This window comes from Notolepis coatsorum (assembly GCF_963971535.1).
Source record: "Notolepis coatsorum genome assembly, chromosome: 2".
In the NCBI taxonomy this organism is placed as follows: Eukaryota; Metazoa; Chordata; class Actinopteri; order Aulopiformes; family Paralepididae; genus Notolepis; species Notolepis coatsorum.
Genome location: NC_140166.1, coordinates 51886877 through 51910330, shown reverse-complemented (window position 1 = coordinate 51910330; position 23454 = coordinate 51886877). Strand labels below are relative to the sequence as shown.

General features: G+C 43.8%; 1 protein-coding gene across 1 annotated transcript in view; it reads right to left on the bottom strand.

The window, feature by feature from the left end:
- Window positions 1-23454, bottom strand: part of ascc2 (activating signal cointegrator 1 complex subunit 2) — a 72725-nt gene that overhangs the window by 6881 nt on the left and 42390 nt on the right. Inside the window, exons 11-16 of the mRNA XM_084338164.1 lie at window positions 16924-16992; window positions 16740-16814; window positions 9228-9447; window positions 8317-8513; window positions 6791-6910; window positions 2911-3135 (exon numbers count right to left, since the gene is read on the bottom strand). Coding sequence (XP_084194290.1) covers window positions 2911-3135; window positions 6791-6910; window positions 8317-8513; window positions 9228-9447; window positions 16740-16814; window positions 16924-16992 — 906 coding nt within the window. The remainder of the gene's footprint in view (window positions 1-2910; window positions 3136-6790; window positions 6911-8316; window positions 8514-9227; window positions 9448-16739; window positions 16815-16923; window positions 16993-23454) is intronic.

The following is a 23454-nucleotide window of genomic DNA, read 5'->3' as shown; positions in this document are numbered from 1 at the left end:
AGGGCTGTACACTAACTAACTAGACCTGTACTTTACCTGTAGGACTGTACACTAACTAACTAGACCTGTACTTTACCTGTAGGGTTGTACACTAACTAGACCTGTACTTTACCTGTAGGGCTGTACACTAACTAACTAGACCTGTACTTTACCTGTAGGGCTGTACACTAACTAACTAGACCTGTACTTTACCTGTAGGGCTGTACACTAACTAACTAGACCTGTACTTTACCTGTAGGGCTGTACACTAACTAGACCCCTGTACTTTACCTGTAGGGCTGTACACTAACTAGACCTGTACTTTACCTGTAGGGTTGTACACTAACTAGACCTGTACTTTACCTGTAGGGCTGTACACTAACTAACTAGACCTGTACTTTACCTGTAGGGCTGTACACTAACTAACTAGACCTGTACTTTACCTGTAGGGCTGTACACTAACTAACTAGACCTGTACTTTACCTGTAGGACTGTACACTAACTAACTAGACCTGTACTTTACCTGTAGGACTGTACACTAACTAGACCTGTACTTTACCTGTAGGACAGTACACTAACTAGACCCCTGTACTTTACCTGTAGGGCTGTACACTAACTAGACCTGTACTTTACCTGTAGGACTGTACACTAACTAACTAGACCCCTGTACTTTACCTGTAGGACTGTACACTAACTAGACCTGTACTTTACCTGTAGGGCTGTACACTAACTAACTAGACCTGTACTTTACCTGTAGGACTGTACACTAACTAACTAGACATGTACTTTACCTGTAGGGCTGTACACTAACTAACTAGACCTGTACTTTACCTGTAGGGCTGTACACTAACTAACTAGACCTGTACTTTACCTGTAGGGCTGTACACTAACTAACTAGACCTGTACTTTACCTGTAGGACTGTACACTAACTAACTAGACCCCTGTACTTTACCTGTAGGGCTGTACACTAACTAACTAGACCCCTGTACTTTACCTGTATGGCTGTACACTAACTAACTAGACCTGTACTTTACCTGTAGGACTGTACACTAACTAGACCTGTACTTTACCTGTAGGACTGTACACTAACTAACTAGACCTGTACTTTACCTGTATGACTGTACACTAACTAGACCCCTGTACTTTACCTGTAGGGCTGTACACTAACTAACTAGACCTGTACTTTACCTGTAGGACTGTACACTAACTAACTAGACCTGTACTTTACCTGTAGGGCTGTACACTAACTAACTAGACCTGTACTTTACCTGTAGGACTGTACACTAACTAACTAGACCTGTACTTTACCTGTAGGGCTGTACACTAACTAACTAGACCTGTACTTTACCTGTAGGGCTGTACACTAACTAACTAGACCCCTGTACTTTACCTGTATGGCTGTACACTAACTAACTAGACCTGTACTTTACCTGTAGGGCTGTACACTAACTAGACCTGTACTTTACCTGTAGGACTGTACACTAACTAACTAGACCTGTACTTTACCTGTAGGGCTGTACACTAACTAGACCCCTGTACTTTACCTGTAGGACTGTACACTAACTAACTAGACCTGTACTTTACCTGTAGGGCTGTACACTAACTAACTATACCTGTACTTTACCTGTAGGGCTGTACACTAACTAACTAGACCTGTACTTTACCTGTAGGGCTGTACACTAACTAACTAGACCTGTACTTTACCTGTAGGGCTGTACACTAACTAACTAGACCTGTACTTTACCTGTAGGGCTGTACACTAACTAACTAGACCTGTACTTTACCTGTAGGGCTGTACACTAACTAACTAGACCTGTACTTTACCTGTAGGACTGTACACTAACTAACTAGACCTGTACTTTACCTGTAGGGCTGTACACTAACTAGACCTGTACTTTACCTGTAGGACTGTACACTAACTAACTAGACCTGTACTTTACCTGTAGGACTGTACACTAACTAACTAGACCTGTACTTTACCTGTAGGACTGTACACTAACTAACTATACCTGTACCTTACCTGTAGGGCTGTACACTAACTAACTAGACCTGTACTTTACCTGTAGGGCTGTACACTAACTAACTAGACCTGTACTTTACCTGTAGGGCTGTACACTAACTAACTAGACCTGTACTTTACCTGTAGGACTGTACACTAACTAACTAGACCTGTACTTTACCTGTAGGACTGTACACTAACTAGACCTGTACTTTACCTGTAGGACTGTACACTAACTAGACCCCTGTACTTTACCTGTAGGGCTGTACACTAACTAGACCTGTACTTTACCTGTAGGACTGTACACTAACTAACTAGACCCCTGTACTTTACCTGTAGGACTGTACACTAACTAGACCTGTACTTTACCTGTAGGGCTGTACACTAACTAACTAGACCTGTACTTTACCTGTAGGACTGTACACTAACTAACTAGACATGTACTTTACCTGTAGGGCTGTACACTAACTAACTAGACCTGTACTTTACCTGTAGGGCTGTACACTAACTAACTAGACCCCTGTACTTTACCTGTAGGGCTGTACACTAACTAACTAGACCTGTACTTTACCTGTAGGGCTGTACACTAACTAACTAGACCTGTGCTTTACCTGTAGGGCTGTACACTAACTAACTAGACCTGTACTTTACCTGTAGGGCTGTACACTAACTAACTAGACCTGTACTTTACCTGTAGGACTGTACACTAACTAACTAGACCTGTACTTTACCTGTAGGGCTGTACACTAACTAACTAGACCTGTACTTTACCTGTAGGACTGTACACTAACTAACTAGACCTGTACTTTACCTGTAGGGCTGTACACTAACTAACTAGACCTGTACTTTACCTGTAGGACTGTACACTAACTAACTAGACCTGTACTTTACCTGTAGGACTGTACACTAACTACCTAGACCTGTACTTTACCTGCGGCTCAGCAGACTGTCCCCATCCAGGTCATTGGCTCCTATTTGGTTGATTTCATAGGTGTCGTCGTACTCGTCATCATAGTCGTCCAGGCCATAGCTCTCTGCCGTTTGGCCAGGTTCGATAATGACCTCATCCACTACCGTCTCGTAGGTCAGGTAACGGTCCTTCTGTTCCGCTATGTGCCGCTTGTCGTTGAGCATCTCTCGAGCATCCTCTCCTTTCCTGCAGGATCCAGAACATATATATATGACATCTCATCACCTCACCAAAGCTGAATGATGTGATGATGTGATGTGACATAAGACAACCAGTGCTAATTTCAGTATCTGAGGTATAAATGGAATCAAGGCACTTCTACAGTTTCCCTGCCAAAAAATAATCCCCATTGTTCTGAAGGTCCAGATTAATGATTAGAATTAGTTCAACCAAAAGGTAGATTAGGCTATCACCTAAAGTCCACGTTTATTATTTTCTATACCTAATATATTGTTTATTTGTATAAGATATATTTACTGTTTATTATATTTTCGTATGCTCCTTGTATCGCGCGCTGTATACAGCGCAAGCCCACGCACCCACGTATTGGGACGAAGAAAAAGTTACCGTTAGTTGGGCAAGATAAGTGTATGATGAGGTGTTTTGCTACAGCGCTGTGGTGGTAACGTTGAGGCCGTTATTAGTTGGAAACGGTGTCGTTGTGTCACCAAGGGAGAGGAGGAGTACCATACTCCAGCATCGATCTGCCGACGGGCAGAGGATAAAGGAGACAGCGGCGACGTTAGACTAGAGACCAACGGACTGTATGCTAGTTAGCCCCAGTATAAAGGGCTAACGAACTATCGTACCAGAAGCTCTGGCGTTTTTGGACAATAGGAACCCGGTCCGTATGAGACCCTCCTATCCAGCAGCGACTACCCGACGGTCTTCCTACATCAGCCTCTGGACCGGAACTCCAGAGATCATCGTCTCCGTCATCGCCATTCTCCTCCGGACAATTCACCATCCACCCCCCTCCTTCAGAGCTCCAACGGCCTGGTACCATTAACCCATTCTCTGCCACCACTTTGATCATCCTAAACCATTATCTGCCAGTACTGTAAGTCTATGGAGATGTTCACCTTCTTTGCAGGGCTATAACTTTTTAAATTGTATTGCTAAATTGACATTACTATGGCCCATTCAACATCGATTATATATCGTTCAGGATGTAGGAACGTTTTACTTTTTCATTCACACATTCATACGAAAATACCGTCTAGAGTATAAATATGTTTTTATCGTTTTCTGCAGTATTTCCTAGAACGTGAGATATAGACATAAATGCATATATTAGATTATCAAATGCCGTTTGATACCGATCAACGTTATATAAAAAATGTCAACTGTACATGGTCCTAAACGTTATGACTGATCATCCGCGGGTGAACGGAGGGGGGGGGGGGGGTGGTCGTTTATAATTTTTATTTTTTTTGCAGTAACAGGTAACATGGTGTGACATCAAAATCGGTATCTGTACATAGTTATTTACAGAGCATATAGGACATGCTAGGTAGCTTTGGTAGTGCAATACCAAAGGACAGTAGTGCAATACACTGTTACTGTTGCTAATACTGATTTAAAGTGGCTTTTCCTTTTGGCAATAAGTGTGAGTGTGTGCGCATGAGTGTGTGCCCGCTCATGTTGAAGTGTTAAAGTGGCTGCTAGTGTGTGAGCGTGCACAGCGTGCGTGTCGTGTGTGTGCTCATGTGTGCTTATGTGTGGATAGTTCAGTGTTCTGTGGTACTCAATGTTCATTGTTCAGGACTCTGATGGCCTGGGGGAAGAAGCTAAGCCTATGCCTCTCTGTCCTAGTAGCTGGGGTTCGCAGGCGTCTGCCTGACCTCAGCAGCTGAAACAGGCTGTTATTGGGGTGGTGGGGGTCTTTCATTATTCTGCAGGCTCTGGATTTGCACCTCTTGTTGTATAGAACCTGCAGGGTCCCCTCCGGTACTTGAGGTAACAGCAGTCGCATCTTTTCACCTGCGCAGCTCGATCTCTCAGTGGCGAGGAGTAACGTGTGGGAGGCTCACGCTGCCCCCGACACTTCCTGATTCTACTGCGCAGGCGCACCAACCGACCTGTAGGAGTCGCTGTCCACAACGCCCGATCCCCACCCATCAGTTTCCCACCCCCTAATACGGCCAATGTGTATTAGTACGGACGACTGAAAGCAAATGTGGAGCGCTGGGCTCGAACTGACGAGCCCAGCGTCTCCAGCATTTCGTGGCGAGCGCCTTGCCCACTACGCCACGTAGCTGCCCAATTTAGTGATGATATCTGTAAACTATTGTAATAAAAAAAAAATTGCCCTGGAAAATATCATGAATTTGGTTTGATTAGAATTGAAAACAAGCTTAAGTTGGTGTAGAGCATCTTGCAAAGCAATAAAAGAGAGGCGCAAGTTTTCAGTAGCTAACTGCACAGAATCCGCCATACAATAGATAACTGTGTCATCAGCATATAAATGGGCTTGACAGGATCCATTTAAAAGATAATAAAATATTGTTTATGTAGATTGTGAAGAGGACAGGGCCCAGCACCGAACCCTGAGGAACTCTCTTGCCTATGGACAGAAACTCACACACTGACGCCTGGATGTTAAATAGTCATGAAACCAGTTAAGGGAATTGTCATCCAGACCAATATTAGTTAGTCTATGCAGTAGAAGGGAGTGATCGACTGTATCGAAGGCCTTCGAAAGGTCTATGAAAAGTGCTGCGCAATGTTTTTTATTATCCAAGGCTGAGCTAATATCGTTCACAACCAGTGTAATTGCAGAGGTTGTACTATGCTGGGCTCTGAAACCATACTGATGAGGACTAAGCACGGAGTTAATTGAAAGAAAATGTTGAACTGATTGTTTATTTAGTGACTCCAATACTTTTGCCAAACAGGGCAGCCTGGAGATGGGTCTATAGTTATCTAAATTAACTCTCTCACCGCCCTTATGTAGTGAGAGTACGCTAGCCGATTTCCACTCAAGAGGAAGCTTACCAGAGGCAACAGATATTAAATATGTACCGTAAGTCAACTGCTCAGTAATAATCAGGTAAGCCTCCAGGTCATCTTCACCAGTGGAGCACTTATTGTCTAATGCTACTACTACTTGATAAACATCATCAAGTGTAAATGGGATGAGAGAAAATCTTAAATGAGGAGACATTTGACCCTGACTATCAGTTGCAGCAGCTGAAAGATACCCAGTTATATTTCTGTCAAAAAGAAGTCCTGCCTCAGCAAAATGCTGGTCAAATAACTGACAGATGTCATTCTTATCAGAGATCTCATGGTTGTTGAATTCAATATGGGTGGGAAGGGAATTAGATGATTTGTTTTTATTTACATTTACTGCACTACAAAATTTTGCAGGATTAGAATATTCATTTGTAACTAGATCAAGGTAATAGTCTGTTTTTGCTTTTCTTACAGCATTTGTACACTTGTTCCTAATCTGACAAAAGGCAAGCCAGTGTCGAGAGTCACCAGAGCGCCTAGCTAGACCAGGCCGAGCTCCTATCCCTAAACAATCGAGGGCTAAACCATGGTGTGACTTAATGCGAACCCTCTTGAATGGAGCGTGTTTATTTACTACAGCATCAAATGAGTCTATAAGTGAGTACAAGGCTACCTGAACATCAGGCTCAGACATGACATGACTAGGGGTGCTGTCATTTATGTCACCCATAAACCTCTCTGTGTCAATGTTTTTAAAATTCCTCTTTGAGACCACTTGTGACCCTGACTTCCTTACATGCACATCCCTTAGACAAGCAATAGGACAATGATCGCTCACACCTAGACATGTCCAGCTGGTCTCTATTGACGACGTCAGACTCACCTCCTGCCCTTCCAGACGCGAGACATGTCCACCTGGTCTCTGTTGAAGACATCGAACTCGTCGTCGTCGAACACGTTGGACCTCGTGCTGAGGACGGGTGGAGGCTCCTCCTTCACTGGCCTGGGAACACAGAGAGGCGTCACACATATAGATTCATATACCAACTTTTTTATTATTATCATTATTATTATTATTATTTATTTTATTTACAATTATCCTCAGATACCATCCAGTCCATTTGTACACCATGGTCTACTACACATAAATGGAATTGGGAAAACGTTATCTCAATGGAGTAATGAATAAAATGTATAAATGGTTTCAAATGAATGTATCAACCCACAGGTGATACTAGTTTCCCAAACACCTACTGTATATGTATGCAGCGAAGAGACGGCTAACAACACTATACAGGTGAGGGGTAGCCAGTTGTAGGCTACTTGTGGTCTATGCCTTTGCATATAGTGGTCTGGTCCATAGTCATAGAAAGATTGGGTATCTCTTATCAATACACTAGAAACTCTTCAATGAGTTATTCCATCACACACAATCTCAACACAAGTATGCCAGTGACCAATATCTCTGGTCGAATGAGGAATGAGTGTCACTGTCTTGGCATCTTCTAGGAGAGCCGTACTGGTCAGTGTGTGTGGCGTTACCTGGGCATGGCACGGTCCAGTTTGTCCAGTGTGTGTGGCGTTACCTGGGCATGGCGCGGTCCAGTTTGTCCAGTGTGTGTGGCGTTACCTGGGCATGGCGCGGCCCAGTTTGTCCAGTGTGTGTGGCGTTACCTGGTCATGGCGCGGTCCAGTTTGTCCAGTGTGTGTGGCGTTACCTGGGCATGGCCCGGTCCAGTTTGTCCAGTGTGTGTGGCGTTACCTGGGCATGGCCCGGTCCAGTTTGGTCAGTGTGTGTGGCGTTACCTGGGCATGGCACGGTCCAGTTTGTCCAGTGCGTGTGGCGTTACCTGGGCATGGCGCGGCCCAGTTTGGTCAGTGTGTGTGGCGTTACCTGGGCATGGCGTGGTCCAGTTTGTCCAGTGTGTGTGGCGTTACCTGGGCATGGCCCGGTCCAGTTTGTCCAGTGTGTGTGGCGTTACCTGGGCATGGCACGGTCCAGTTTGTCCAGTGTGTGTGGCGTTACCTGGGCATGGCGCGGTCCAGTTTGTCCAGTGTGTGTGGCGTTACCTGGGCATGGCCCGGTCCAGTTTGTCCAGTGTGTGTGGCGTTACCTGGGCATGGCACGGTCCAGTTTGTCCAGTGTGTGTGGCGTTACCTGGGCATGGCGCGGTCCAGTTTGTCCAGTGTGTGTGGCGTTACCTGGGCATGGCGCGGTCCAGTGTGTGTGGCGTTACCTGGGCATGGCCGCGGTCCAGTTTGTCCAGTGTGTGTGTCATTACCTGGGCATGGCGCGGTTCAGTTTGTCAGTGTGTGTCGTTACCTGGGCATGGCGCAGTCCAGTTTGTCCAGTGTGTGTGGCGTTACCTGGGCATGGCGCGGTCCAGTTTGTCCAGTGTGTGGCGTTACCTGGGCATGGCGCGGTCCAGTTTGTCCAGACCGGGAGCCAGTCTGTCCTCCAGGATGTTGTTGATGACCAGCTCCGAGTTGTATCCGTACTCGTGGAGGCAGGCCAGCAGGAAGCCCTCGCCCAGGTCGGGCAGCAGCTCCCTGATGCAGGACAACAAGGACTCCATCTCCCCGGCGCTCAGAGAGCACGCGGCGCCCTGGAGCACATGGAGCACAGGAGAGACATCCTTTAATAATCCAGAGGGAAATTCGGCACTATACAGATCGCTCACCTTGAACAACGATAAACATTTAGGTAGTCGATAGGATTAAAATAAGAATAAGGATATAATAATAATATTAAAAATAAGAATAAAATACGGTCCGGGATACACATTCTGGTATGTACATATATACATTCTAAAATCTTAAATATACAACTATCCAGCCAAACATATACATATATACAGTCAAATGTACAGTAATAAGTGTAAAGATGTAAAGTGTCCAGTATACATATTAAAAAACCTTGGCCTATGCACATACAATAGAGGCCTTGCACAGAATGTTTGTGTGGTTATCTTTCTTCCAACATGGCTGCCTGTAGACACTGGTGACTACTTTCAAAAAGAAAATGAAGGCCTTGATACATATAATTTCAGTGAACTGTGTTTACTATGTCCTGGAATAATATACATCATAACTCTTTAAACTCAATAACTCTCAAACCAAATTCATTTTGTACAAGACAGTTTATAGTTTTGGGATATGTGTGAGATTATGAGCATGATTCAGTCAGCTTTATTTAATTTTTTTTATGTGGAGTGTTCCTCTGGAAGAAAAGCATCATGTGATTGAAGTTGCCATAGCGATCACAGAACTTATTTGTCTCCTCTGTGGGGCGTATCCAGACTGTCCATCACAGAACTTACATTGTCTCCTCTGTGGGGCGTATCCAGACTGGGGCTCTCCCCTCCTTCGCCCGGTTCTCGGACCCCCTCCTCGGGGCCCCAGGCACCAGCACCACCCTCTGCCCCTCTGGCAGCCGGAGTGGCGGGCTGGGCCCGGGCCTGGTTCTGGGGTTTCCTGCGCCCCACACTGTCCCAGGCGCTCTCCACCCCTTGGAGCAGGTAGGACGTCCTGGTTTCATCACTGATGGCACGGGAGGGAGGGAGGGTTAAGGAGAGAATACCGACCCACAGGTTGCTTCCCACTGCATTTCGCCATGATTCCTCTAGCTCATGGAATGAACTCCAACAGTGCTTAATTCTCCCCTCTGTCGCAGAGTTTAAAACCCTGATCTCCAACCTTTGTCAATCAAGTTGTCCGTGTTTTAATTGATTTGTTATTCTTGCTTTTTGCCTCGTCTTATTGTCTTGTGATTTCATATGCTGTGTGATCTTCTATGCTTATTTCCGTATGTACACTCGATGTGACTAAATGAAGGAAACCTCAGTTGTCTTTTGAGTTTAACCATTTCACTACCACACTACAGAAGGTTAACCCTTTCACTACCACACTACAGACGGTTAACAGTATGTAGTGTGGTAGTGAAAGGGTTAACCTTCTGTAGTGTGGTTGTGAAAGGGTTAACCATTTGTCGTCGTGTGGCAGTGAAAGGGTTAACCTTCTGTATTGTCGCTGTGAAAAGGTTAACCCTTTGGTAGTGTGGTGGTAGTGAAAGGGTTAAATAAAAGTTTGAAAATGAAATTCTAATAAGTGTAATCGTCTCTTAACACATCCAGTGCCATTCAGCAGAGGGCGCTGTGGGCCTTTAGTGCCAACGATCTGTTCAATGAGATAAATGCCGGTGTTTTGCAGTGCTAAACCTATATTAAATATTATAGCTATGGATCTAATAACGCCGTCGATTGTCAGTGAGTTTCTTCCGGTCAACATGCAAAAAACTGATTATTTTTTCACCAATACATTTCCGTTTTATACAGTGGTGAATACGAGCATAGTTCCAAAACATCGTTTATCTGCATTTCATTTTAAATCGTTTAATTTCTCGCCTGATTATTGAATTGATCTGAAATCAACGCTAGATCATCGGTATTATGTTTCCTCATGCATCCACGAAAGGGTGTGTGTGTGTGTGTGTGTGGGGGGGGGGGGGGGGGTACTATGCTTCGAGCGCCACCAACGGCATACGCTACACAGTTAGGCATGTGCCAGTAACCGGTTTCACGGTTTACCGCGGTTTGAAAATGTCGCGGTGTCAAAACCTTTAAAGCCCAACTTGCAGGTTAAACCCTACTCTTCAATTATGGGTAGTTTACATCATTGGTATCTAATTTCATTATTTATTTTTTTCCATTTGACGCCGGAAATGCCACTCAGAAAGGGTTAAAAAAGGTCCATGCACGAATAACATGCACGCGCGAATCAAAAAAGCTTATCAGACGCTAGCACGGCCGTGACGTCACTCGGGACAACATATGCCTTATGCCCGTCCGGGTCATAGTACTACTGGGCTGGCTATATGGCTCCTGCTAACGTTAGCATTATGGCTACTGTCGTGAACCATTTTAAATCGGGCCATGCAAAAGAGTTTGGGGAACGAGTAAAATGTGCAGGTCCTCTTCTCAGACCTGTGGGGCAAAGCACTGCTCACACATCATGCCGGCTAGCAAGCTACACGTCCCGGCATGTTGATACGATTTTAGCCCCACTCGGTGCATCAGTCACGATAGCTATGAGCTAACTAAGGTTACAAGCTCAAACACCTTATAACTACTACTATTGTCGTGTCCATAACTTCCTTGGCAGAATACTTGTGAGGACAAAGGTATACAAAGAGGAGAGAACCATTTTAAATCGGGCATTCATGCCGGCTAGCAAGCTATGAGTCACGGCATGTTGATAAGCATGAACCGGTTGGGATTCGATGTTGATAAGCATGAACCGGTTGGGATTCGAATAGACGCAGCCCCACTCGGTGCATCAGTCATGATAGCTATGAGCTAACTAACGTTACAAGCTCAAACACCTTATAACTACTACTATTGTCGTGTCCAAGTTCCCTGGCAGAATACTTGTGAGGACAAAGGTAAACAGGGAGGGAACAGATGGAGGTAAACGGTACCTTATCCCCCCCCCCTCACAGTGAGCTGTGGTGTTCCACAAGGAAGCATACTAGGACCGCTACTATTCCTAATTTATGCAAATGACATGTCGTCAGCTTGTGACTGCAACTTGTTCCTGTTTGCGGACGACTCAGCCCTGCTGGTCTCTGACAAGAACAAGTTACAGGTTGAAAAAGCCCTCAGCTCGGAACTAGGCAAAATCTGCATATGGCTCGCCGACAACAAACTATCATTACACATGGGCAAAACAGAGTACATTCTCTTCGGTTCAAATAACAAACTCAGCAAGACCGACGGCTTCTCGGTTACAGTGGGTGACAATATTATCACAAGGAAAGATGAAATTACCTACCTGGGTTGCATCCTAGAGGCTAATCTTTCCTGTGACAAAATGGCATCCAATGTAATAAAAAAAGTCAACCAACGAACGCGATTCTTGTACCGGATCTCCTCTCTGGTAAACAAGAATACCCTGAAGACTCTAGCAGGAGCACTCATTCAAGGGTACTACGACTATGCTTGCACCTCATGGTACCAAAGCACCTCAAAGGCACTAAAAAACAAATTACAAACATCTCAAAACAAGCTAGTCAGACTACTGCTTGACCTGACTCCTAGAACCCACCTCACCCCTGCCCACTTTGACAACCTAGGATGGCTTAGAGTAGACGACAGAGTACAGCAACTTGCAATGGGCCTGGTCTACAAGATACACTACGCGACCAAGGTACCCATGTACATGTCAAAATACTTCCCAAAGGTCAGTGAATACCACGATCACAACACCAGAGGGAGCTCCACAAATCATGTAAAACCCAGATTCGGCTCAAACAAGGGACTAAACACGTTTCGCAATTATGCCACATCAATGTGGAACGCCCTACCTAAAGCTGTAAAGGAATGTGAATCACTATCCACTTTCAAAAACACTCTCAAAAAACACCTACGTGAGACTGCAATTCGAAACTGGCCCCTACAAATGTCCTAACCTAGTTGTACAGTACATGACCAAGTAAGGCTTTGTCAGTATTCCAATGTACAGTGTAAAATGTGTGTGTGTCCCCTACCCAACCCCCCCCACCCCCCACCTCCAATGTACAGCCCTCACCCACCCACCCAACCCCACCCCACCCACCCAACCTCCTCCAATGTACAGTTTCTATGCCAAATGTATATACACTCTTTTTCTGGACACTTTTGTATCACAAACAGTACTGCATTTGCAAATCTGATATGTCATAAATGTATAGATGTCATGTAGCAGTACTGTCTATCTGTATGTCATGTATGTCATATATGTTATGATGAATTGAAAATGGGGGACCCTGATGTAAACAAGACGAAAGTCTTTCTCTGGTCTGCATCCCCTTAACAATTGTATGTACTGAGCTGTACTGTACTGTACCCATTCTGCAATCTGTTAATAAACTTTTCAATCAATCAATCACACAAAGAGGAGAGAACCATTTTAAATCGGGCATTGTTATGAGTTTCGAGAATTCTGGCTACCAAGCTAAGCTAAGCTACGTTAGCTAACTTAGCTAGCTACTAACGTTATATACACAATATGTACAACGACACAATGATTTACATTATTACAAATATGGTAACGTGGTTGTGGCTTACAAATAGTGGTTCGCTTTAGAGATGAATGGCTATGATCACGGAGCAATAGTGTTAGGTGAAACAGAGACTAGCTCCTCGGCTAGTAGTAACAAGAAGGCTCTCTGCTTCCTGCCGTCTGCCTGTGACTCTCAGAGCCCCTGCTGCCCTGTACCCAGTGTGACGTCATCATTAAGATGACACACGCACGCTATGAAACCATGGATTAAAATATGCATGTGCGTGGAGGTTGTGGTTTTCTCGACAAAATGTTTGATAAAAACGATAAAACTGGGTAAATTTAGATAATTCCCCCCCCCCCCCCCCTCTTCATGAAAGTCACCGTTGCCCTAGTCACATTGTTTATTGAACAAAAAATTACGTTCAGACGGTAGGCGCCGACGGTATTTTGCGAATCTGCCTGTCTGTTTACAAACTGTCAGTAGCTGGCTAACTAGCTAACTTAACGTTAACTAGCTCCTGTTAAAACGAACGGGTTGGTATGGCCATTGCGTTATTTATACTTGACATTAGCTATTGATGGGTGGAATATTCTGATTCTAGCTCACTAGATCAGTCACATTAAACGTTCTTTGTCTATAGCTTGCTAGATATGTAGCTACCGTTAGCTAGGCTAACGTCGGAAGCTGTAGCTAACGTTACTGTCCAGTGGCCATGCAAACCACTCGCCGAAGGGCTAACGTTAGCTCACGTTAATTACCCCCTGTGTATAGAGCATTATTTTCAGATAACTAACAGCTAGGGGTGGACGGTATAAATGGTATACGGTATAAACGGTATGAATTTGCTCTACGGTATGGATTTTGACTATACCTTGTAACTGGTAGAGCAGCTCTAAAATAGCAATGACGTCATGTAACCACAGCGCGACTATTTCACTCGCATTTGCCCCTAAAAATAGATAGAATTAGTCATAGATAATAGATATGTGCAAACTGGAAAAAGTTATTTAGGAGGCTTCGCACAGTGGGCGTGTCAACACGCAATTGTCATTTCATAATAAACACATATCACCGCGGCGCACAGCAAGTTTCAATTTCAGTTGCTGGCATTTTTAACCAGTGGAGAAAGGTAAGAGATTTCCCTATCGTTTTTCTTATATGAATTATTCTACGTTAATAAAACATACCTGGTGTTCAACTACAGTTTGCTGTGAACATTATGATATGTGTGTAGTGTTCTGATAATGACGGCTGGGCAGCGGGAGCTGGATGCTGGATTTTGCAAGAAGCATGCAGCTGCAGAGCCGCAGAGCTGGACAGCTGTGCCTGCACAGTGCAATACTCCAATTCAGCCATTGGCAATTCAGCCGTTGGGTGGGGGGCGCTGTTGAGCGGGCCTGTGACAGGACCCGAAAGCGCCCCTGCTCTGCGGCTCTGCAGTTGCATACTATTGGGATTCGTTGGGAGCAGCACGGAGTCTCGACTCTGGACTTATTTTATTTGGAATATAATGACTGTATACGCAAAAGTAGCCTAGTTTTAAGTAAAAATATTATAAATCTACATGCCTTGAGGATGTCACTTTATATAACCTGCCTATCAGGCAAAAAAGAAATCTAACGGAAACACTGATACCGTGATATATACCGTTACCGTCTATGCTTCAAATTATACCGTGATATAAATTTTAGACCATACCGTCCACCCCTACTAACAGCACACCACATCATGCATGATCCATTACAGCTTAACGTTTTGACGGGAGATAGTTAACGTTAGCTAGTTAGCCAGCTAGCTAGTAGTACCAGTGAATCATGTTGCTAATTGATTTCGGTCGAGTAACGTTAGTGAGATTGGCCTACGTTCCGTTACATTCATAATCATGAGAAGGATAGGAGTCTGAGGCGGGGATGCCGAAAGACGACGATAAACATTTATTTAATGTTAAACTCTGTTGACGTTAAGCTAACAGTTTGTGTGCCGACAGGAAAGTAACAAGCAATATGGTCCGTGCGGAACCCTTATCGCCAACACATAGTTCCGTGGGTGGTTGTTGATCTTCCACAAAAGATGAATTGTTTAAATGTACGTTTAATCCAGTAAGAATAGTACTAGGCTATATAACATACATCTGTGCAAGTAGATTACATTACATTAACAAAAACGTCCATCATACTGCTGAACACCTATACACATACACCCCCCCCCCCCCCAAGGACTTTGGACTACTTAAAATAGACATATATCACCTGTACTACTATTATTTATATACATATAGAACTACTCCACATGGATTTTAATATATCATGCTTTAAGTACTGTAGTTTTAATGTAGTTTGTGTTTTTTTATATAGTGGTCTTTTTACTGTAGTTTAAACATAGCAGTGTTTTTTTTATAGTGGTGAGTATCTATGTATTGTGACTGTATGTTTGTCTTTTAACTACTGCACAAATGAAGTTCCGAAAGGAAAATAAAGTAATTTGAAGTTGAAGTTTGAAGTACATAGGCCTATTCATAAATGTACTTAGTTTGAAAGTGGTCAGACAGTTCCCTCTGTGTGTAATATATCTTCACACATTCATAAATAACACTTACAGAAAAGCTGATTTGTGCACTGTAATAAAAGAAGTTTTGTTCAATGGGATTACAAAAAAAATAAAAATACCGAATACCGTGAACCGGGGTATTTTTGCCCAAGGTTATCATACCTTCAAAATGTCATACCGGCACATGCCTATACACAGTACATTACAGACACACGCTGCAATCGCGGCGAACAAATCATCGGATCAACGCAAGAATGGTAACATATAGTCCTTACCTTGTCTCTGATGTACTGCAAAAAGAATAATCGAATTATCTGATATTCCAAATATATATATTTTTATATCTACTTTTTTTTCTCCCATTTTCTATTTTTCTCCCATCCGAATTTCGTATCGTCCAATTCTACCCTCCCCTGTCTCGAACGCCGTTAGGCCATGCCTCCCACAAGCCGGCTGCAATGTGGAAGAAGCCTTACATCACGTGTCCCCTCCGGTACTCAAGGAAGCAGCCGTCGCATCTTTTCACCTGCACAGCGCGATCTCTCAGCGGCGGGGGTCTGCGTGGGAGGGACACGCCACCCCTGTCGCCACGGGACCCTCGTCGAGGCAACTGTGGTGACGGCTTGTCTTGCCAGAGTGTTCAGACCCCGCCCCCACACCGCAGCTCGGCCAAGAAAACAAACCACATCGTTTCAAATAGAGTGCAATAGCGTAGATCTACGTTTCTGGCACTCAACCGCTGGGCCACAGAAACGTAGATCTCTGTTTTTGGCAACCAAAGGGTTCAACTCCATGCGCCCCAGCAGAATGAGCTGGAACCCGTTAACGTTACACCAAAGGTGTAATTACAATTACATTCCAATTACATTCCAGAATTTCCAATTACATTCCTTTATTGTCAAGGAGGAGATATTTCTGCGTCTCGCGTCGCAGCGATGACGTTGAGGGAAGCCGCGACTAACTGCAACTGGAGGTGTAACGTTACGTCAATCCTCAACAAACGGTCTATTAACCCTTTCACCACCACACGACCAAATGGTTAACCCTTTCACTGCGACAATACAGGTTAAGCCTTTCACTACCACACCACAGTCTGTAGTGTGGTAGTGAAAGGGTTATCCTTCTGTAGTGTGGTAGTGAAAGGGTTAAGTGGCAGTATATGCGGAATGCAAAATAGTTATTGTTCACAGAAAGGTATTTGTGCGTGAGGTGACTGGTGGGGTGAGTGTGTAGTAGAGGATACATGAGCGGGAGCGCCTGCTGCAGAAGGCTGATGTCGTCCGCGATGGAGAAGCGCTCGTCGTAGTCAGACAGGAACCTGAGGAGAGACAACGGCAACAACATAAATATAGGTTGTTTAAACGCCGTAAAACAATCTGATAATCATTTTAGACATGTTAGCGGCCATTCTAGACCTTTGACTGTACCTTTTCTCAGGTAGAAAAGCTGTGAAATGTTGGAGGAGGTCTTCTGCGAATGTTTGGCTGTTCTCTCCCCTAAGAAAAAGCAACAGCAACGTTACTGGCCCTCTCAGAAGGTAAAAGACTAGACACGCGTCAGTTCTATTATTTAGGAATAAAAAATAAAAATAAAGGACAAATGGGAAATGTATCCTTCAGAATGATGTGGTTCTTTTAGGGGAAAACAACATCTGGTGGTTCTTTTAGTTTGATTGGTTCTTTTAGTTTGATTGGTTCTTTGCGTGCGGTGCTGCGTTGTAACTTGTACACCTTACTCACGGTGAACACAACCGTTCATTCTGGTGATTGGCTACTTTAGGAATCCCAACCTGAACTTTATGTTCAGGTTGGGATTCCTTTCCACCCCGTTTCCACCCAAGCAAAACGGACACCGTGTGAACATGGTAGATTCAGCTGAGGTGCTCAGGGGGGCCATTCTATTCCTCAACCAACCATCTTCCCAGTGTTGTCTCAAACCCTGCCCGCTTTTCTTGATCCTCGAAGCAACAGCCGTGATTGGAGGATCAGGAAAGGAGGGCAGGGTTTGAGATGGGTCAATACACACACATCTTGTAGAATGTTAGCAAATTCACCCCACGCCAAAAAAGAGACTGAACCCTGTCTTTTCCTTCTAACCAGGAGCCTTTTTAAAGAATAAATCAACCTTAAAAAGGCTAAATCCACCCTAAAATAAAATGCACATGTTATTTCTACACTGAACAATTTACAAACAAATGTAAATGCAACACTTTTATTTTTCACAAGTTTAAATACAAGATCAATGATTCTTTCTATGTAAGTTTTTGTAAGGGATTTGTTGACATCCCTGTTGGTGAATATTACACCTTTACCAAGATAATCATCTACTGGACAGGTGTGTCATATCAAGATAATCATCTACTGGACAGGTGTGTCATATCAAGATAATCATCTACTGGACAGGTGTGTCATATCAAGATAATCATCTACTGGACAGGTGTGTCATATCAAGATAATCATCTTCTGGACAGGTGTGTCATATCAAGATAATCATCTACTGGACAGGTGTGTCATATCAAGATAATCATCTACTGGACAGGTGTGTCATATCAAGATAATTATTTACCCATTTGTCCTTCCATGTTGGAAGAAACAATGGTTGCTATTTATTTAATTATTTGAACCTTTATTTACCCAGGTCCCAGGGTAGGTTCTCGGAGCACTTTTTCAGTAACGCCCTGCTTCACATTCACACCTGGGAGCTGCCCAGTACAACCACAGTCCGACACCGTTAGCCACTGAGCAACTCCACTGGAGCAGTTGGGGGTTGAGTGCCTTGCTCAAGGGCACTTCAGCGGTTGGTGTTGAGGGTGTTATTCATTCACTTCCTTTTTCCTGCCGGTCCGGGGGATCGAACCGGCGACCTTCCGGTCACAAACCCGCTTCTTTAACCTTTAGGCCAGGGGTTCCCAAACTTTTCAGGCCGGGGCCCAGAAAATAAGGCGTCAGAGAGCCGCGGCCCAATGCACATCGTCTGGCTTTTTTTTTTTTTTTTTTTTTTGCCAGGCGACCGATTTTTTAAGCCAAATATCACTTCAATCCTATTAAGTTAGTTCAAGTTAGTTATTCATTTATATGTGCTATTTATGAGAGGGCTAACTTGTTGCAAAATAATAATGATAATAATAATAGCCTCATTAAAATACTATTGTTGCTTCGGTTGTTTTCAGCGTTTTATGTGCATAATCTGTTATTTAGTTTGAAATGTTCGTTGAAATAAGTAGATTTTTCGTTTTTGTTTATTTATTAAGTTAATATAAAACCATATAGTCACATTTTAGAATACAATAGAATAGAATTTTAGAATACAACTAGAAACACTGTCCTGGCATGCTTCTAAGTTCAGTGGCCTGACCAAAAAAATTTAAATAAAAAAATTAAAAATTAAAAATTAAAAAATTAAAAATTAAAAAAATATTTTTTTTATATTTTTTTTTATTCATCTCGCGGCCCACCCGTGGCTGCTCGCGGCCCACCTTTGGGTCGCGACCCCGACTTTGGGAACCACTGCTTTAGGCCACCGCTGCTACAGTATGTGTCGATATATGAGAACTATATCAGGTGTGTCATATCAAGATATCATCAAGATGCTGATTAAACAGCATGATCACTACAGTACACAGGTGTTTCTTACGATGAGGACAAAAGGCAAATGTGCTGTTTTTGTTGTACAACACCGTGTCACCGACACCTCAATTTTTGAGGGATGATGCAATAGAGGCCTGGCACAAAATGTTTGTATACCCTTTCTTCCAGCAGAATGTCTCACAGGGTTCCCACGCTTGCCTTGACATTTTTTTCCATACTACCTCCTGATTTTCCAGGTACCATATTAAGTGATGATCTATAGGCCGCTGAAGTTTTCCGCGCCCCCCCTCCCCTCACACACACAACCCCCTAGGACACCTGACTACTTACTCGATTTAAAAGATGTGCCAGTCAAGTCTACATTGTAAATGCTTAGAGATTATGTCTTATTGATAATATCAATGCATGAAATAATGCAACAAGCTGTAGATGAACAACAATTTATTAACAACAATTTATTGAACTGGAACACGAGCACTGGGATTGATATATGTTCTCTCTTCCACTCCTCTCCTATCTCATCCTGTCCTCTTCTCTCCACACCTCCCCTCATGTCCGCTCCTGTCTTCTCTTCTCAACTCCTCTCGTAATCGTAATCAAAATTAATCGTTGTGAGGTTGCATCGTTTCACCCCTACTACTCTTACTCTGTAAAAGCTTTTGTAAATCAAACTGGTTATCGTTATGAGAGCTAACGTTGGCTAGCTACTGTACATGGCGCTGGCTAACTGGCTCGTTATGAGAGCTAACGTTGGTAGCTACTGTACCTGGCGCTGGCTAACTGGCTCGTTATGAGAGCTAACTTTGGTAGCTACTGTACCTGGCGCTGGCTAACTGGCTCGTTATGAGAGCTAACGTTGGCTAGCTACTGTACATGGCGCTGGCTAACTGGCTCGTTATGAGAGCTAACATTGGCTAGCTACTGTACCTGGCGCTGGCTAACTGGCTCGTTATGAGAGCTAACGTTGGTAGCTACTGTACCTGGCGCTGGCTAACTGGCTCGTTATGAGAGCTAACTTTGGTAGCTACTGTACCTGGCGCTGGCTAACTGGCTCGTTATGAGAGCTAACGTTGGCTAGCTACTGTACATGGCGCTGGCTAACTGGCTCGTTATGAGAGCTAACGTTGGCTAGCTACTGTACCTGGCGCTGGCTAACTGGCTCGTTATGAGAGCTAATGTTGGCTAGCTACTAGGGGTGTAACGGTACGCGGATACGTACTGTACCGTCTCAATCTGGTCCTCCGGTACAGTACGGGCTGTGCACCGAGCGATTGCAACGGTATGGAACCTTTTTTTGTAGTGTAGGCTAGCTATTTTTAGACCCAAGTAGTTACTCGCTACTGCCCGGAGAAACTGGACTGCTAAATAAAGATTAAAGATCTAGCGTCGTTGATGCTATTCAATATTAGCTAAATAGCTAACAAACTAAATACAATGTATAGCATAGCTGCCTACAACACACAATAACATTAATACAATTACATGCATCATTGTTTACAATGAACGGGTGGGGCTAGTCAAAGGACTGGACACGGGGACAAGTTAAACATGAATTAATTTATTATAACAGGTAGTTTCGAGTCGTGCCTAAGTACGCACACAGGGCTATTCTATACGGCTTTGACGCTTCCTCCTCATCGTTGATTGCCTGTAGTAGCTGCATCTAACGTTAGTAGCTAACGTTAAAACTAACCTAAAGTTAGTTGTTCACCAACAATCAACATTTGTTTTATCATTAGCTCAAAAACACAGAACCGGACGAGACAAGTTGTCGGCTCAATACGTTCTGCTAGGCAGCTAGGATAATAACAATAATACTTCTGCTCCGGTCGGCGGGCTTCAAAATAAAAGTCTAAAACAGCGGAAAAGCTCCGGTCGGTGGGCTTCAAAATAAAAGTCTAAAACACCGGAAAAGACGTTTATTTTGTACAGCGTTTTCCTCCACGAGTACTCGAGTACATCATGTGATCAATCGATCTGGATTATTTTTGCCCATCCCTAGTTTATCCTGTGCTGAAGTCTCCATTCCAATAGAGATGGTATATATTTTGGTGTTTATTTGGAACACTCCCTTTTATTTATTACATTTCCACAGTTTTTTCCTCATACTAACATTTTGTACATGGTACCGCAAGCTACATTAATAATGTAGATGTTAAAAGGATGACACAAAAAGCCAGACAGAGGGCTTGTTTCCAGTTTCAGTTTGTTTTATAATAAACAATCAAACTGAGCATTTTTTAATTTAGGATATTTAAAATGTCTTCCAATGTTAAATAAAGGTTTGTTGCACTTTGAAACGGTTTCCTTGCATTATTATGCTATTATATTAGTAAAAAAAAATAAAAAAAAGGTTAATTGAAAACTTTTGGGAAATACACTGTACCGAAAAAATACCGAACCGTGACTTCAAAACCGAGGTACGTACCGAACCGTGGATTTTGTGTACCGTTACACCCCTACTAGCTACTGTACCTGGCGCTGGCTAACTGGCTCGTTATGAGAGCTAATGTTGGCTAGCTACTGTACCTGGCGCTGGCTAACTGGCTCGTTATGAGAGCTAACGTTGGTAGCTAGTGTACCTGGCGCTGGCTAACTGCCTCGTTATGAGAGCTAACGTTGGTAGCTACTGTACCTGGCGCTGGCTAACTGGCTCGTTATGAGCTAACGTTGGCTAGCTAGTTAGCAAGATTGCACTGCTTACTAACTAACGTTGATAAACCCAGGTTTACCACACAGTTAAAACACAGCTACATTTGAGGATAAACTTGCATAAGAAGTTTCACTCAAGTTTCACTGTAGATGCCAAGGCTCCCTTGGCTCACCAAGTTGCCTGCATCAAATTCCAACATCCAATATACCATATAGGATGCCAAGAGCATGCTCTACAACATGGGATCATTCATTTCTATCTACAGTAAAAGCTGTTCACATGTAAAGGGTTTTTATAAACTCATGTTAATTCTGTGCTCAATAGTTAAATTTTATTACACATCATCCAATACAATTTTCCAAGACAACTGTTTCTATTTCCATGTAATTGGTCACTTTTGCTCAGTTTCCATGCCTTTCCATACCTGGAAAATGAAAAAATGAATCCCATGTTTTCAATGTTTTCCAGGTACCGTGGGAACCCTGTCTCAGTGGTAGAGTAGGTAAAACATTGGAAATACGTGATATTGCTGTTCCACTATAATAATAATAATAACTATTTGTAATGTATAGCACCTTTCATACAGGGGATTGCCGTTCAAAGTGCTTTACATCAGTAAGAAATAAGACATAAAATCAGTGTAAAACAAGCAGCAAGAGCAAAGCATAAAGTGGGATAAAATAATGCAGATATATTAATCAAATCACATCAGAACCTCACGTTCCAATAGGCTTCTTGAATTTCTGTAATCAGTTACAAAACATGATAATGGTCATAGTATGCACCCAGCGGATAGTGGGGCGTAGAGATAGAAGTAAAAATAAATAAAATAATAGCAAGGGTTAAATGAGCAGACATAAAATCACAGTTTTTCACATTAGGATCTAACATCCCAACAGGCCACATTGTTTATAATAACTTGACATGACCCTCTGCCCCATCCCACCCACTCCTTTTCATCCTTCTCCCTGGTGGACACCGACTCCATTACGAAGCTGGTGTCTGGCTCTAAATCTTCCACCTGCTCTCTGGACCCTATGCCCACCACCCTGGTGAAGGCTGGCCTGCCTGCCCTCTGCCCTCTCATGGTAGACATCATTAATTCATCCCTGTCCACTGGCTCCGTCCCTGCTGACTTAAAGGTGGCAGCAGTCACCCCAATCCTAAAAAAACCCGGTCTGGACCCCGATAACCTCAACAACTTCCGCCCCATCTCAAACCTCCCCTTCCTCAGCAAGGTCCTCGAGCGCGCAGTAGCCGCCCAGCTACAGAGTCACATGGCCTACCATGACCTGTTTGAACCACTCCAGTCTGGGTTCAGGACTAAACACAGCACCGAGACCGCCCTGATCAAGGTGACAAATTACCTCCTCATGGCTGCTGATGCTGGCAACATCAACATCCTCATCCTCCTGGACCTCTCAGCTGCCTTCGACACCATCTCACACTCAATCCTCCTAGACCGCCTGGAAAGTGTCCTTGGCATCACTGGTACCCCCTTGTCCTGGTTCACATCCTACCTCACCAACAGGTGGCAGTATGTTTCCCTCGGGGGCTCCAGGTCAGCTCCAGCACTTGTTAAACAGGGTGTTCCCCAGGGTTCGGTGCTAGGTCCGCTCCTTTTTATGATTTACCTCCTCCCACTCGGTGACATCATAAGGAAACACGGCCTCCACTTCCACTTCTATGCAGACGACACACAGCTCTACCTCCACACC